This window comes from Amblyomma mixtum, chromosome 3 (genome assembly GCF_055824585.1).
Source record: "Amblyomma mixtum isolate Tamu chromosome 3, ASM5582458v1, whole genome shotgun sequence".
NCBI lineage: Eukaryota > Metazoa > Arthropoda > Arachnida > Ixodida > Ixodidae > Amblyomma > Amblyomma mixtum.
The window spans coordinates 38,054,282-38,072,152 of NC_143014.1; the positions used below are offsets into that span (position 1 = coordinate 38,054,282).

Below are 17,871 nucleotides of genomic sequence, written 5' to 3' on the forward strand. Positions count from 1 at the left end.
GTGCTGAACTGTTCACATGCGCTTGTAAAAACCCAAATAGCACCAAGATTAGCGAACTATAAAAACACGCTGAATGGTTTGCTTGTTAGTTTGGTTGATGGCAGCACACAAAAATATCGTGCACAGGTGCATTGTTGTCCGCTTGTGGGCACTTCAAACAGGGCAAACAAGTGATATGCACGTGTACCACTGCCCTACAAAAGAGTGCGGGCCAGGAGATTTTTTTTAGTTCTTTTTCTAGCCCATTCTACTCTTTGTCCCATGAAGGATGAAGCACTTAATCTTGTTCAGTGCAGAGCAATTTGGCACCTCATGATTATCTACTTTTGCTATCACAGAGTTCAGTTTATTTAGCAAAAAAAAAAAAAGCTATTGAGTGAACAAACTTGTGTTTTCTTCACACAGTGATAAAACTCAAAGCACCAAGACTGATACCATGAGTTCTGCACGACAGTTACATTGGCTGTGAGGCAATATGCCACAGGGAGCTTCTCTAAAAAAGTTTTTACACATTTTGAGCCTTACATTCTATGATTCATGCACCACTTTAAAAAATCCATTCGAAGTAATAAGGTATCTTGTTTTGCCAAGTTCTTAGACTTGCTATCTGTGACAAAACTTTTATTAGGTACAGATAACATGCCAGTCCCAAAACTGTCAGTAATCTTAATGCAGTAAAGTGTGGATTATTCAACCACAGGTACGTCATGTTCCTGTTATTTGGTCTCTTAGCAAAGCTCCACTTTTGGTAAGATACCCCCAAATGACATCCTTGGAAGGCATTTATTGGTCCCGATTCAGTTCAGAATGAAGTTTACAGTAACTTAAAATGCTACAAGAGAGAGAGAGAGCTCTTTAATGAAAAACAGAGATTTTAGCCGGTGTGTATACTCGTTGACATGCCACTCTGCGTAGGGGAGGGAATAAGGGAGTAAAGATGGAAGGCGGGAGCTAGAAAAGAGTGCGGTCATTGAAGAGGGTTGCAACGCAATAGTTCACTGCATGATGGCTTCTTTGGATGAGACCGAAGTCAAGTTCTGTGCATGTACAGCCTTCCAGGCCCGTGGAGCTGGCACATAAGAATATCATTGCACGTCGCTGCTGCCTGTAGCAGACTAAAGGGCCTAATATAGAGTCCACTGTGAGTGGCACTTGCTACAAAAGGTGAAGTAAGCCATCTAAAGCTCATGTACCAATGTGGCTCAGGTGCTGCCCTCATTGCTTGGAAAAAGATAGAACGAAACTGGTTCTAGGCATATGGAAATGTATCACACATGCTAATTACCTGTACAATCCGACAAAAACAATTCACATGTAGAAGCACTTTAGTATACGTAGCAGCAAAAATTTCTAAGAGTATGTCACTCTAGCAACTTCTTAGCTACCAGCTAACCACACAATTGCAGTGTCAGAAGGAAGAAACAACCTGGAAAAGTTTCATCATGATAGCTTTTAAAAGCCAACTGCAAAAAAAGTTTTGGCCTCATAAAAAGACTCTTTTCTGGTAGCATGTCCAGGGAGAGTCCTAAAAACAAGAGATGGCATTCGTTATTAACAGAAGCAAGTGCGCAAAGCATCGTTTATAAGAACCGTCGTTTCTCAGATCAAAACTTTAAATAAGACAGCCATTACCAAGTACTGGAAAAGATATACATATGGGAACACTTGGAACCACTCGGCCTCGAAGTTGCGGCACTTTGGTGGCTTGCTGCTGCCCATAAAAATCGCAGCAAGAGGGCATGCATTACAACTATGCACCGTGAGCAATGTAAACACTGATCGCAATGAATTTACAGCATTGCAACACACTGAAACAGGGGCCACTTTTTGTTTTGCCAACAAGAGATGGCGCTTTTAGTAAGCTTAACTTTTTCTGGCCAGAATCGACACAAAGTGGAATACGGACTAATTCTGACCAAACGTGGCAAGGACCCCCCCAACACAGCTATGTGCAAAAACAAAGAAAGCTATATGCCCCACAACGTTTGCTGTTTGTCGTACTTTGGAAATGCATACAGTGTGCTCGTTCATATCTGTGGTGGCTACACAGAGTTTCAGCATGGTAGTGGTTCCAGAAAGTTGGAAAAAGTTTACCACATTACCAAATCAGAGACTGCCAAGCAACATTTTAGCCACAGCCTTTCAGGCCTGTGGAACTGGCTTGAGCTGGGCTCAGACTACCTGACTGTGTGACATGCTGACAGGTGCATGCGTCATTGGCTACCGGGGTTTTACAATGATTGCAACAACGGTACTGGTTCTCCAACTTTGTCATGATTAGTTTTATAACATACGAGAACATTAAAAGGCATTTTAGCCAAAGTAAAATTTCATTGCAGTTGGCCTTTATTGATGTTCTGTCACACAAGACCGTGACTTGAATGTGGCAATGGCTGTTGACTTTCACTGCAATGCAGGGCCTAGGCAGGTGTCCCACTGCTGTATACAGGCCACGTTCATGATGCTTCGAAGGTGCTGGACCCATTTGGTTGCATGCCCCAAGAGCACTTCTCAGCTGCAAATCTATAGCCCAAGGCTTACAGTTCAACACCAGGTTGAGGCCTTGCATAGCCTCAACCCTGAGTCTGACTGATGTGCTTCCTCTGCACATTTGGCTTTTTCTCTCCAGCTGGAGCACCACTCCTACCCCTCCTACCACGATCATGCAGAAAAAGTGCAATTAAAAACATGATGGCACCATGCAGCACTCAAACATCATTAGCACAGAGGTAAGAAAATTTAAAAAAGGATAGCCTGGCCATGGATAGTATAAGGAAGAGTAATATGAAGAACACTAGGTACTCTGCCAGCAGTAAATTTAGCTATGCTCATAGTGTTGATGATGAAAATAATAACCCGTACCCACTACTAAAATCAAAGAAGCTTTGTATGCCATTGCTCTCGCCTGATAGCACTGGTGCTACAGACTTAAGCACAACACTGAATGTGTGTTTGTAGCTCTTATGTCCTCACTTTTCTGGTCAAGCTGGCTATTTAACACCAAAAGAAACCCTGAAGCAGTGAAAACACACAGTGTAAAGGTTGCTTGCCCACTCTCTCTCTCTGTACAGGTAGTGGGCTAGAACACAAACTTAATGCAGTCTCTGAGCCAGCGGTCACATTAGAGGGCTGCGCTTAAAAAAAATCACAAGGCTAAGAAACAGCGCTGTGCAACTGCAACACATACCAATTTTTTATTTAAATAGAGTGCAAAGCTGCGTACACAACAGAATCTGGTACATGACATCGGCAGCTTGAACACTGCTATGCTAAGAGTCATGTTTTTACTCTTTCTAAATAAATAAAAACAGAAAGCATACCAGAACTAGATAAATAATGGGTAAACAAGGCAGCAATCAAACCATGTGCACCAATCTTCATATAGCTTTAACAATGAAGCAAGAGAAAGGATACACAAACTACTATGCATACTGCAGTACTGGAAATTTGTCACCAGATGATACCAGCAGCTACAAAAAGAACAGAACACAGAAAAACTGAATCTCGCTATGTGTCTTAATTATTTACTTTGTACATGTCTCTCGTACAACTGTCACACAAGCACTTTCAATCCATCCACAATGAGTTGACCAGGATAGAACTCTGTGCATATCTGGCATTGCTACATGGTGAATTATACTGCAGTCAAGCCTGACCTTGCATGACCCCAATTTGGTTCCTGAAGCCCCAGTAAATTTTTTATTTGAACTGAGGAGCTGATGCCACCACCCTCATGCTCAGGAAACACTAAAAGGCCAAAAAAAAAATTACCGACGATTACGTTACTTCCTAATGCGAAATTTGAGCGCAGCAAATAAGCTGTTTCACCTTTTCGATAGTGAGTCAACCCCAGCTGCGGAGTTGGTTTCAGGGACAACGCCGCCGATGCCGACACAAACAATATGATACCCTCGCTTCCGCAGCGCTAAGAACCAGGTCTAGCCGTGGGAAGGTGGTCACGTATTCGTCGACGTGCCGGGGCCTACGTGAAATAACCGGCGCGTCGGCAACTGAAGAGCACCCTATCCGCCACACAAGAACAGGGGGGGGGGACCCTTTCCTCCTCTTTCTGCATGGCGGCGACGGTGTTCTATGCAGTCACGTTATCTTGACTCTCTAGCGGCGTCAGCGGCATCCAGCGGTATCAGTCGGTCGCTGCTAGCGCTGGGGGGATGAAAGGGGGGCGGAGCTGGTTACGAGGCCGACGCCGACGCGAAACCCAGGAACGGACGCCAAAGAGCTGCGCTCTAAAATTAGGAGTCACTTTGGTGACTAAAGTGGTGCAAGGCGAAAGCCTTAGTACAGCATTCTGTCACGAATGTGGTTGTGAATGATGAATCAAGTGCTGCCAGCGAATGACGCGTCCATTGGCTGTCTGCGTGTGTTACTGATGTGTGGCTAACATGTTAAGCTTCGCCTGTAAGAGTGGAACGCGACAGCGTCTTGCAACGCTGCCAGGGGGTCCACAGAACGCCATCGCCAATTCGGCTGTACGCCTTGCTGGACGGTAAATTTATTTTTTGAGGAAAGGAAATGTATCTCTCTCGCATATCTGGGTGGACACCTGCACCTCGCCGTAAGGGAAAGGGGGAAGATGGGAGTGAACGAAGACGCCATATTAGCTAGACGCGCCTTTGTTCATTCCAAACCATTCAGCTGGCATTACGGAGTGGCTAGCGTGCTCGTATCGCACTCCGGAGACCCTGGTTCGATTCCCCAACTCGACCAATTTCGTTCTCGGTTTTATTGATTTATGCGGTCTAACTAGAAAGGTTAATTAGGCTATTTCATATTTATATTATTGTATTTCTATCCATCGTGTTCTGTCATTAACCTGTCAATTGTTGGAACTGTCTAGGATGTTCGACACAACGTATATGAAACGAGCAACGTCTTACTGAGTGGGGAAGTGCGTGGTGGTGGAGGGAACGCGGCTTCGTACTTATCTGTTTTTTTTCAGCAGCGTCTCCTTCCGCGGACGCAGTTGTCGCTGCGGCGCGCGTCTTTCTTTTCTTTTCTTCTGACCTCTTCATTATCCTCTATATTAATTAGGCTAATTGATTAATTAAGCAATTAACTAAACTCAGTCCAACTTAGTTGCAGCATCACTATACGATCCCTTTGATTGGTTGCATGGTTACTAGCCAAAGTACAATTGGCCCCATTTGAAATTCGCGCACTGTGACGTCACGAGCATTTCGACCAATTGAAAAGCGTGACATTGGGGGCGGAGCTGGTTACGAGGCCGACGCCGACGCCGACGCGAAACCCAGGAACGGACGCCAAAGAGCTGCGCTCTAAAACATTAGCTGCAGTTAAACTACTGCTGAACCTGGTTATAGAGCGAAAGCTATGGCGTATCAGGCAACTATACACGGCTTGGCATCTGCAATGTTGAGTGCGTTCCAGACACTGGAGAGGCAGCACACCCACCCTGCCACCCTGGCAGGTGGCAGTTAATGGATGATCGCGAGAGTTTGCTTATCCAATGAACGCTGTGGCCTATTGCTGCAGTTCCGCGTGTTTGCCACAACGCTGTCAGCGCGAACACATGCAGCCCACATCTCTCTCTCACCACCCCACGTACCTCAAAGTGTGATTCAGGCGTCCACTGACCCAGGGAGCCAGTTATGCGCACTTCCTCTCCTTAAAATCATCATCGGAGTCTAAAATGTTGTCAATGCCACCGCCAATGAACACAATGAATGCCGACGGCCTATGGCTTAAGTGCCGCGTTTCTGACACGTTGTCAGTGTCAACACATGCAGCGCACATCTGTCACTACCACCATGTAGCTTAAAGCACGACGGAGGTGTCCACTGTTGCAAGGGGGCAGTTATGCGCCTTTCCTTTGCTTTTGAAGCTTCCACTCCTCATCGGTTTTGTAGGTTAACACTACTAAGGTGTCCACTGTTGCAAGGGGGCAGTTATGCGCCTTTCCTTTGCTTTTGAAGCTTCCACTCCTCATCGGTTTTGTAGGTTAACACTACTAAGGTGTCCACTGTTGCAAGGGGGCCAGTCATGCGCCTTTCCTTTACCTGTTGGCAACGTGGCATGGGCTTCAGTCATGAAGGCCATTTGAAGGTGAAACTTGAGGCCACCGCGTGAAGCGAAAAAAAAAAAAAACCTAGCGTGAAGCTTCTGCTTCAAAAGTACTGAGCGGTGTTAAGGTATCAAGTTTTAAAATAACTTTGTAATTTATTCAATGCGGCTTCATTCCCAAAATTGTGTTCGGACTCTTGATGCCACGCGCGTCCTTCAGTAGCCGTAAACAAGCGTGCGAGCACGAATGCAGCACGCATGTGCATGGCCAATGAATGGGTTTTTAATGGTTTGTGATTAAATTTACTTCAGCTGCATCAAGATTAGATAACTTTTGATCAAAAGTGCTTCTGTTTACTTCCACATCATTGCAAACTAATTACTTTTCATCAAATTATCTGATTGTGTGGGAACATGCAGCAGGATTGTATGTCAAGCACTAATCTTCAAATAGAATCAGATTCAATCAGGACTGAAAGTTCACCCATGCAGTTATCAATTAAAACAAAATGCGTACAGAAAAATATGAAAAATAAAGATGTATATAAAGAAATACAAAATAGAGAAACATGTGCAGAAAAATACAAAAATTCTCAATAGCAAGCACACAGTTGTGTCTAACCTGCCAGGCTTGGAACTGAAGCTAACATACTTGACTGTTGCAGCCACAAAAAATTCCCTATCATGGTACCCTCCCAGTGTCATACCTTACTGTAGTCTCTGCTTCACAAACATAGTCAACTTGGCCTTCCAGCACGAGCAGTCTAATTCCAATCACTTCAAGGCTCCTCCAACCCTCACCGCCTGGGATCTGGCATGCCGATATTGGATGTAGTCCGCTCCAGGTAGGCAAGTGGACCTGGAAGGCCCTGTGCTGAGCTGCCCATTGGCATCGACTGCTGGCCCTGAGTGGGCATGCCTTGTGGCGTGCTTCCAGGCGGTGCTTGTGGCTGTGGCTGAGGCTGCTGTCCTGGCGTGTTGCTTGTATCATTCAGCAGGCTTTGCCAGTAAAGGATCTTGTCGTTATACTTCTGCAGTAGCTGTTCCTTGCGAGCCAACTCATTCTTAAGCTCTGTGTTGTCCTGCAGAAGGGGAGAACCAGATAGCTTACCTTCAATTATTAGAGCCACTACTTGGCATGTAATGGCCCCACCAACCCTTCACCACTGCCCTATTCTCGGGCTAAGAGTGGCCCGGAAGAAAAAGTGGTTTCTAAAACAGCAAAAAAAAAAAAAACTGATTTTCCTTGTTGCCAAGGCCACATGAAAAGAAGCGAATGTCTATTGCATTACTATACTACAAAGAAAGAACAGCAGGGTACAACCAAGAGGTACTAGTTTCTAGCAGGTGGCTTTTCTGTAAAGGAACCAGGGGTGCGTCTTTCGATGAGATTTTCCAAAAGGCCGCGCAATTGGCAAAAAGTGCACCTCTCATCATTGTGGGGAATTTTAACGCATATAGCTTCTTGTGGGGATATAGTAAGGAGGATATTAAGGGCAGGAGACTCGCTGCGGCCATATCGGACCTAGCACTGACGATTCTTACTGACCCGCAGCATCCCACGAGGATTGGCAACAGTGTCTCGAGAGATACATGTCCAGATCTCTCGTTGGTTAAAGGAGCGAGAAACTATGATTGGCACAACACGCAGGAGACCTTAGGGAGTGACCACTGCATTCTCAAGATCTGCCTCGACTACAATAAGCATCGCAGACCGAGAGGGAATGCACGGCTCACGGACTGGTCGTTGTTCCGACAGGCGGAAGACTCTACGCTCAACGCGCCCATTGAAAAGTACGGGGAGTGGGCTGAGTCGCTGCTTAGAGTCAAGGACCACTTCACACGTACGCTTCAGACATCAGAAGAAGTCCCGGCTATTGACAACCACCTACTACATCTATGGGAGGCCAGAAGAAGTCTCACACGGCGGTGGAAAAGGCAAAAACATAACCGCAAGCTCAAGATCAAGATCGCGAAATTAAGCTTGCAAGCAGAAGAGTATGCACGATCCCTGGCCAAAAACAACTGGTTGGCCAAATGCGACTCCATTGAAAGGCACCCTTAGCACCAAGGCGACGTGGAGTCTTCTTAGATGTTTGATAGAGCCCTCTAAGTCTCGCGGGGATCAGCAACGTAATCTCAAGAGAGCCCTACACGGCTTCGCGGGCACGGACCAGCAGCTAGTTGCAGCCCTCGTGAGCAAGTACCTCTGTACAGTGAAAGACAACGAGCCAGTACGGGATTATGAGGGTATGGACAATCCGGACCTGGACAGAGAGTTCGAAGTCGAGGAAATACAGGCGGCGCTTATGGCCATGAGGCGGGGCACGGCGCCAGGGAACGACAGGGTGACGGTGGGATTGCTTGTCAATCTCAATCAGCAAGCGCTTGAACATCTCACGCAGTACATCAACGAATGCTGGAAAAGTGGACAGTTACCCAAGGCATGGAAGACGGCTGATGTCAGCTTTATTCCCAAGCCTGGAAAGGAGGTGCACATCAATAACCTCAGGCCCATCTCACTTACGTCGTGCGCCGGGAAACTGATGAAGAAGGCGGTATACATGCGACTTTCTACGTGTATAGAAGACCACAATATTATACCTCACACAATGTTTGGGTTTAGGGCACACTTGTAAACCCAGGACGTGTTACTGCAGCTGAAGATGGAGGTTATCGATCCCCCGCGCAAACGAAACAGTAGGGCCATACTGGCATTAGATCTGAAGGGGACTTTCGACAACGTGAAGCATTCCAAGATTCTGGACAATCTACAGGGTACTCACTGCGGAAAGCGTACCTTTAATTACATCAAGGCTTTCTTGCAAGATAGGCAAGCGCACATCAGGATTGGCGACACGAGGTCCGAGGCGATACCCATGGGCACCAGGGGGACGCCTCAGGGAGCAGTCCTTTCTCCACTGCTCTTCAACGTTGCCCTCATGCACCTGCCGGAACAACTTAATGCCATAAGGGGAATCCGCCACGCCCTATACGCGGATGACATAACCATACGGACAACGGAGGGAAACATGGGACAGATGGAGGAGGCCCTCCAAGAGGCTGCCAGTACGGTTGAAAAGTATGCTGAAGAATGCGGACTGCGCTGTTCCCCGGACAAGTCGGAGCTCCTCGTCCTGCGAGGGAAGGGGGATACTGCATCGCTGGAAATCTCGGTCCATGATACACCTATTCCCGAGGTGGAAACAATACGGATTTTGGGGCTGCTCATTAACAACAAGGGTGTGAACACAGCAGCGATCACCAAGCTCCGAACGGTGTGCAAACAAGTCATCCGTATGATATCTTGGATCACAAGCAAGAAAAACGGCATGCAAGAACAGGATACCCTTAGACTAATACAGGCCTTTGTCATCTGCAGGATAGTGTACGTGGCCCCGTACCTTCGTTTGAGGAAGACCGATCTAAACCACCTGGACGTTATCATTCGAACGGCTTATAAGAAGGCACTCGGCCTACCCATGAAAGCATCTACGGAGCGTCTATTAAAACTAGGGGTACACAACACGGCTGATGAATTGATTAGCGCCCATCTTACAAGCCAGGTAGTGCGACTGGCCACAACTACGACCGGCCGCAGGGTCTTAGAAGATTTAAACATTAGCCTTCCGCAGCAACTGGCTTGGAGACAAGATATACCTAAAGAGTGGAAGAGCAAATTCCTTACGCTTCCGCTTCCCAAAAACATGCACCCGGAGCATCATCATGCTAGACGAGTGGCGAGGAGCAAGAAGATGAACGAGTGCTATTCAACAAAAGAAGGAGCCTTCTTCGTGGACGCTGCGGGTCCTGTACAAGGAATATCAACAATCTCAGTGGTGCACCAAATGCAAGTCGTGGACGGGCTTTCAGTTAGTAACAGGGATACACAGGCTATGGAGGAAGTAGCGATAGCCCTAGCTGCAACGCACTCCGAATCTAAATACATAGTTACAGATTCCCAGGCGGCTTATAGAAACTATATGCGTGGCAGAATCACGCCTCTAGCCTGCAAAATTCTTAGTCAATGTAGGACTTCATCTGAACGGAAGGAATTAATATGGGTACCAGGTCACCAGGGCGTTGAAGGAAACGAGCGCGCACACGCTTCGGCCCGAGCTTTTCTTCCCCGGCATCCTTCTACGTCCTCCCTTCCTGATTCTGGCTCCCCCTCTCCGCTAACGACATATTCAGAAATATTGCAACATTTGCGCCTTGAAAGGCAGACACTCCCGAGGCCCGCTAAGGGTCTCAGTAAATCAGAGGAATGTCACCTTCGCAGGCTACAAACTATGTCTTTCAATAACCCAGCTACGCTTCACGCCATTGAGCCCGAGTCCTTTTCGGCACAGCGCGAATTTTGTGGCCAGAATGCAAACTTGTACCACACGGTATGGGCTTGTCAGAAAAATGACAGCATTGAGATCATAAATCAGCCAACGCGGGAGGGCTGGGAGGCGGCCCTGTCCAGCTCGGACCTCGAGGAAAAACGAGCCCTCGTCGCCAGAGCACGGGCAGCGGCTTTCACCAACGGCATCCCGGACTAGGGACCCGATCAGCCTTCCCTTCAACTAAGGCATTGTGGCTTTAATAAACGTTTTCATCATCATCCTTTCATTACATGTGTCAACGGTACCCTAGAACTCAACAGCCTTCTATTAACTTTACTTTAATGACTAATGGAGAGAATGAAAATAAATTTTGCTGCAGCAAGCTGCTAGTGAGCTCAAAAAACACTGCCTTGGGACATCAATGCTCACTGACAGTGTCTGGGCTAGAGGGATTACTATTTTCCAATCAGGTCTCAAAAAACACCAAGGAAAACATTATGCTTTGAACTACTCGGTATATAGGTATGTGGGGTTTTAGATTTCGAAGCTACACCTGGACTATGAGAGATGCCATACTGTCAAGAACTGCAGATTATTCTGGATCCCCCGGAATCCTTCAGCATGCACTGACATCACACGGCATTTCGCATGCATTGAAATGCAGCTGCTACAGAGCTAATTCTATCCCACAACCTTGGGCTCAGCAGCCAAAAACCGTAACCATGGCAGGTGCTATGCAGTATACCACATTATTTTGATTGCTGTATGTGCTCCAGTGTATGCAGGTTCTGTAACAGGCGTACTTGGCAACTATATTATGCTGAAACCTGAAACATGACATCTGGCAGTGAGTAATCCTCATGCGATGCAGAGGGCAGCAGAGTAGTTGCTCACTGAACTATGCGAAAACAAAAGCTGCCTTTTTTTTCTTACATATAATGGCTGACAAACTTTAAAACACCTAGGGGAAAACACTCTGCTCAACTTGTAGTGCACACAATCACACCTGCAGTACTCTCTGAACGCTACTTTGCAATGAGCACCCAGAGTGAACTAGTTTTAACAATACACTTATCAAACCATGATAGCAGTGCTCATGCACACAAAAGGCCACCAAACACCACCATACATAGAGACAGGGGCCCACTGTTCCAGGTTCTATGCTAAATCATGCAGGAGTAGAAAGAAGTCTCCGCAGACTGACTGAGAAGTGCTTTTTTACAGTGAGTAAACATGAAAACTAGCTCAACAGCCTCAACAGCAAATATCAACTAAGTAAAACCGTTGCTACAAACCATTTTGCTCTCAACACATCAAGCCAATGATGCAATACATCAGAACCATAAAGACACACCAAAGGCATGCATTGCAACAATAATGACAAATTCATAGTTATGACTTGCAAGTTTTGCAATAAATGTCTAAAAGTAGCACAATCATTTTAGAGCTAGCGTTTAAATAACTAACAGTCTTTAATCCAATTTGACACTCAGCCTGCACCATTTCTTTGCAAAACCATCCCGACAACCAAGAAACACTATGGGTAATACAATCTTTTTATATAAAGGTCATGGCTACTCAGTTTAGACACCTGCCACAATAAATAGTTGAAGTGTTACCAAGCTGTAAGTATTGCTGACTACAGCTGAGTGCACAGAAAAATTTCTGCAAGGCATTGTGATCCCTTATGGCTTCGTAAGGAAAACTTGCCTCCATGACAATTTGCTCCGACTTCTGTGCCGACAGCACCAGCCTTTTTTGGAGGAAGAAACTCTCCATCTGTTTTGCAACATCCAGAAATCGTTGTATTGTCTGCTCCACTCCTAAGAGCGAATGAACCAAGAAAAGAATTACATGGTCAGATCTTCACACATGTCAAGCATACATACATAAGCACACATAAGAATGCATTCATGGGCAACCTATGAATAGAATGGCCAGGTGAAAGGTGCTATTTGTATTTATGTAATATATTTTTTAAACACTCCTCACGCACTAAAAAAAAGGGGGGGGGGGGGGGGGGGGCAGTACAGTTTTCCCATGGAGTGAGTGAGTGAAAAACATTTATTGTCCAACAGAATGAGACTACCTCACCCAGACCTCCCCTGTCCCATACCCTCAGTTGAGGGAGGAGGATCAGGAGAGATCCGGCCGCATGGGGTAGTCGTGTCCGATGCTGGCTGGGATCTCTTGTATCCCGGCGGCCTCTTCAGCCAGTCGGACGGCGGTGAGCTGGAGCTCAGGGTCCGAGCTCCGGAGCAAGGTCTCCCAGGCGTCTCTACTATTAATTTCTTTGCCCTGCCTGGGGATTGGCTACACTCCCATATTATGTGGTCGAGGGACCCTCTCGCTCCGCACTTCTTGCATTTATCGTCTTCTATGTCAGGAATTATATGTTTGGATAGAATTGAGTGTGGGTAGACATCTGTTTGTAGACGCCTCCACGCCACCGCCTGTTGATTGTTGAGTGTTATGCTAGGCGGGGGAAAGTACCTGCGATGTTGTCTATAATATTCTGTAACTTCCTGACAGGAAATTAGTCGCCCTTCTCTCCCGTGATCTGCGAGCGGTGGACCGTCGTGTGCAGCTCGGTGGTAGAGATCTCAAGCCACCTCGTGGGCCGCCTCGTTGCCACGGACAGATTCGTGCGCGGGGGTCCAGATTATATTGATTGTTCTATTCAATGTCGCTTGTCTTAAAATTTTGGCAGCGAGGGGAGAGACTCTCCCTCTACTAAAATTTTGGACTGCAGCTTTGCTGTCGCTTATGACGTATTTAGCTTTGGAACCGACGCAAGCTAGTGCTATTGCGACCTCCTCCGCCGTCTCAGTGTTTGTCCCTAGGACGGTTGCGGCCGTAATGATGGAAAATATCTTGCTTACAGGGGGATGGTCACCTTCCTTTCCCCTTACGCCTGCACATTTGTGCCTGCATTCACACTGAACTTATGGGCCACGCTAGGATATCTACTGGGAGACGAGAAAAAAGATATATAGACATCTGTCAGTGCTACAGGACTTGCATTCAGTAACTGCAGCCTGACCTCCTTATTTTCCACCCTATCCCTTTCATTTCTACAAGCTGCAGACTAGGTGCTTGAGTAAATAAACAGCAGTTCCCATGGCTGGCATCCATCTTTTCCTTCCTTATTGTTTTACGAGCAGACCACTATGAAAGACTGGTGCCCGTGAACACAGCTATATGTAACAAAGTCTAAAACAATTTAACACCAAAAGAAAACTCCAGCCATTAACATCTGCTCCAAGTATTGCTTATCTTTTTTTTTTTATGCACACACTCATGAAACTGCAGCAGCATGCAGTGAAAGTGCAACAAGGACCTCATGAACAGCAACGTGTCTTCCAGCTACCCTGGAGTGTTCGCAGCCCAGAATCACCTATGCAGTGATTTGCAATTTTGTCTTGAGTGGACGCTGCAATGTTGGAAGTGAGTGTGTTACAATTTCCTTGCAGCAGGCCTCTTAACAAAAGTTTCAAGCTGCTCACAACTGCCACTAATAATGATAACAAATATTTCTCGGCAACTGACATACCTGTCTTTACCTCTTCCGAGTCGCGAACATAAAAATAGTCCGGATTGGTGACAGCCGCCAAACATGCCTGAAATTGAAAGGTTTGTTAGTGACTTGGACGTGAACATCTTTCCTCCTCCTAAGTTCCCTCTTGCTTTTATGCTTGTTCGTGATTTTCTCCACCAATAAATAACAGCAATGCTCGAAAATTTCAACTCATCTTCAAAGACACCACAACCAGTGACACATAAGGATAAAGCAATGAGAAAACAAGGCTGTGTTCTCACAACTACAATTTTGCACCGGATAACGCTCCACAGTTGGAACTTGTGGCATATGCAACAACTAAATCATACGAGCGCAACAAAGCGAGAGATACACATATATGAAAGCAAGATGGACATCTGGCAGATAATCACATCTACAACCACACTTAAGCAAAGCTTCGTCGAATAGAGCGCATGTGCGTCTCGACAAGCGCTCGCCGAGCTACTCTGAAAGCAGCCAGAATGGCGAGAACAGATCGATTTCAACGGGCCCACTTACGATCATAAAGGAGCGCTATAGGCTACCCGCACTTGAGCTCGGAGGGCAACTCATGCTCTGTGCAGTGACTGTTGAATGCCCTCCTTCGATGTCTTGCATCGGAACACAACACACTGGTGCAGGGCCTGTGCCAAGTCATTGTCAATCAACTTCATTTCCAAGGTATGACAGAAGCTCGGAGTCTGTTTTTTATTCAAAACGCCCCTGCTTCACTGTAGTAACACGGGAAATTGGCTTGGGTAGTGAAATAAATATTTCGTAGCATGCCAACAAACACGACCATTGAGGCGAGCCGCATTCAAAGGGTCATTTTTCCCAAACCGACGTTTGCAAGCAACAAGTATTGCGACCCATGCGAACAAGAACATTTTGAATTAGCCGCGCACAGACACCAGCCTGCTAAAGCGACTTTATCGCGAGGAAGGGCTCAAACGTAGAAAAGCAGTGAAATTAGGGAGATCATACCTGAAACGAGTTCTCAAAATCGTCCACGATGTGGTTGGACGAAGCCATATCCGACCTTGCTTTCTGCCGGCACGTCACCAGCACACCCGCAAAAGCTTGTACGCTTCTAATCCAGAATCGGCGCACAGCTCAACAGATGACAGTAGCATGGTAGTGATATATATCCTCCACAATTATCGGCTTTCGAATACGTTGTATATTAGGATATCGGACGGGTCGATGCAGCGATCACGAAGTCCGTTCTAGAACAACTGACGCGCGCGACCGCGCGACCGCTGACGCCGAAGCACCGAAGCCATGCGAGGCGACTGGGGAGGTTGCGGCGAAAAGGGGCCGAAGGCGCTGCGGTCGAAGCATAGAGTAACATTAAAGTGAACTAAAATATCGAAGTTAGGGTCCCTATCGAAGTCAAGGGATCTAAAAACGTTGATCGAAGTGGCTTGGTTGGCTTCCATGGTTGGCTTGCTCGCTTGAGGTAGAGGACATTGATATTGCCATTTTCTCTGGATGTTCTCGCTGCGGAGTGTTCAACGCGTTGTCGCGGGAGTCACTATGAGGAAACACAGCAGCCATACTTCAAACCATGAGCATTGTTATTGTGCCCAAAAATTTACATTTACACGTAATCATTGACCAGTAGCTTCGGGGAATAATGGGCCACCACCGACTATTCCGGCAAGGAAATGAGGTGCTCGAATGCAGACATATGGTTCCTATGCATCTAATCTGTTTTTCTCGCGTCCTGGAACTTTTGTCCCCGATAGTACTTGTGTAGCAGTACACTCACGCATCAGAGCGCTCAGTAGGAAACGGGCGCTCGCTCTGCGCAGCGCATTTGTTTGAGCTGCCGATAGAGAGGACGGTCACATGGGCTGCGGAGGCCGCCGTGGCGCAAGGACTTGCGGCCGTCTGACTCTGATCCCCAATAAAGTCGTTAGTTGTTACCTACCTATCTACTTAAGAGAGCCACTGGCGGTAAAAAGCGTTCCGCGAGGATTACCAGCAACTGAGTGTTATGCGCTGGGCTTTACCGCTTACGGTGTCTTCGACTGGTCACTTTCCTCTGACCACGGCCGGACCGACAGGGAACGAGCAAGACGGGCTGTGTTCAGACGCGAAGATCGGATGCGAGGAGTAGAAGCTAGGCGCCGCTGAGCTGAAGATGCGAAGCGCTGTCAAAGCGGTTACGTGACGGAAAGAGAACCTGAAAGCCTTCCATTGACCCCGACTACTAGCAACGTTCGCGCATTATATTTATTCCACCCCATATACCTTTTCGTTATAGAACGTCCGTATTTCATTCTTAGAGCACTTGCCGACAAAGAACTGTTCGGTGCGCGGACACCTGAATTCGCCCAGATATTATGGTTTATGCGGGTTTAACGTCCCAAAGCGACTCTGGCTATGAGAGACGCCGTAGTGAAGGGCTCCGGAAATTTCGACCACCTGGGGTTCTTCGCCATCACTGCCATCGCACAGTACACGGGCCTCTAGAATTCACCTTGGATCTTGGCAGCTGGCATTGCTACTATGGGTCATGAAAACACTGCACTTTCGGCGTGCAAATGTTACACTATTTGTGCTGCATGCACTGATGACCGGCCCCAAAAAGAAGCCGTTGAGGAGGTGCCTAGTGCTAAGCCTTTTCGTATACTTGCAGCTGACGTTGGCGCGGTTACGGTGGGTAGAGTGGACTGCTGCCACGCACCGCGAAGAAACGTTCCGAGACTCCGGCACACACTGATGAACTTCGTTGGCTTGAAAGTTGCAGAAATCGAGTTTATCCCCCCCCCCCCCTTCCCCGACCATAAAATGTCGCCCCAGGCGCGAGTACAGACAAAGCCGGGACCGTCAGCGGAAGCCTTGCTGAACAAGACGACCCTATAACTGCGCATGCGCGTGTTTACCGGATGTAGCCAGCCGCCATCTTGGTTGTTGCCATTCGTGGCGTCGTCTGCACGACAGCCCACTTAACTTTGCGCCTTTTGGTTGGCATTACACCCAGTGACAGTAGCTTTCCGCCGTTTCGTTTATTGTGTTGAGGTAAGGGAAAAGCTAGAGGCTCCACTATGGAGTCTCGAGGGGTGCAATGCTAATCGCAGCAGGAGCAGCGCAGAGACGGTGGTCAGTTGCATGAAGTAGAGTGACCGCGACGGCGACGCTGCGCTTGTTACTCGAACCTTGTTTTTGAAAATGTTGCAGGAGACGATGGAAACGCGCTTGACGATCACTTTCATTCATTTTGCCAGCAGAACATTTCAACGCATAGCGATGCGCGTGTTTTAACGTCTCCATACAATGCGAAATTTCCGGAGCCCTCCACTACGGCGTCTCTCATAGCCTTGGGACGTTAAACCCCATAAACCAAACCAAACCAATGTTTATATTTCTTGCCACCTCATTTTGCTGTTTCAATATTCACTGTATTCATCTATAGGCAGACGTGTCACGCTGTGTGTGTGTTGTCCTTATTTTTTCTTCATGGCCCTTGTTCAAAATTGGCCATGCGATAGTTTTTTTTTGAAGCGATAGGATAGGATAGGATAGGATAACTTTATTTGGCTCTAGCACAAGTGTTTTTTTTTATGTGGTCAGATTAGTCCATCCGCAACGGTCGGTTGCCCCTATTCCAGGGCTCCGCTGGATGCTGCCGTCAGCTGAGCTCGCCGTATCAAACCGAAAGGTTCACTACGGGACCTCGCGCTTCAATCGCGTACTGTGCAAATTTGATTTTCAGCTGAGTTAGAGGTCAAACCATGAAAAAGAGAATCACTATGCATGACTGGGAGTCGAACCCGAAGCTGCACGCCGGAATACATGGGGCGTTTCCACGGCGGCGTGTCGGCGATTTTCACCCGACGGCGCGCACTCGACGCCCCGAGTCGAAAAAAACGTCCGCCGCCGCCGATCTGCACCCGCCAGATATTAAGGCGAAAGCCTTTAAGCGCTCATGCT

General features: G+C 47.3%; 2 protein-coding genes across 11 annotated transcripts in view; both read right to left on the reverse strand.

Annotated features, from left to right (window-relative positions):
• Nucleotides 1-16,737, reverse strand: part of Mms19 (MMS19 nucleotide excision repair protein) — a 67,736-nt gene extending 50,999 nt beyond the window's left edge. For 2 of the 6 annotated variants that reach the window (XM_089578754.1, XM_089578753.1), the window contains exon 1: nucleotides 16,575-16,700. Coding sequence is in view for 4 of the 6 variants with exons in the window: in XM_089578750.1 (XP_089434876.1) it covers nucleotides 16,575-16,725 (151 nt within the window). In the remaining 2 variants the exon portion in view is untranslated. Of the gene's footprint in view, nucleotides 1-16,574 lie in introns of all 6 variants that reach the window. The other 4 variants (XM_089578750.1, XM_089578748.1, XM_089578751.1 and 1 more) reach the window with 4 other exon arrangements.
• On the reverse strand, nucleotides 577-16,745 carry LOC149349720 (mediator of RNA polymerase II transcription subunit 28-like). 5 transcript variants are annotated; one of them, XM_089578759.1, is made up of 6 exons: nucleotides 16,625-16,745; nucleotides 14,917-15,466; nucleotides 13,927-13,993; nucleotides 12,084-12,196; nucleotides 6,844-7,124; nucleotides 577-2,652 (listed from the first exon to the last, which is right to left on the reverse strand). In XM_089578759.1, the coding sequence occupies exons 2-6, from the start codon at nucleotides 14,962-14,964 to the stop codon at nucleotides 2,574-2,576; spliced, it is 588 nt and encodes a 195-aa protein (XP_089434885.1). In that variant the 5' UTR covers nucleotides 14,965-15,466; nucleotides 16,625-16,745; the 3' UTR covers nucleotides 577-2,573. The 5 variants fall into 5 exon arrangements, 4 of the variants coding, with proteins under 4 accessions (XP_089434885.1, XP_089434888.1, XP_089434887.1 ...); XR_016290157.1 differs by lacking the exon at nucleotides 16,625-16,745 and having other exon boundaries at nucleotides 6,750-7,124; nucleotides 14,917-15,437; XM_089578762.1 differs by lacking the exon at nucleotides 14,917-15,466 and having other exon boundaries at nucleotides 16,625-16,741.
• Nucleotides 16,746-17,871: the final 1,126 nt, after the last annotated feature.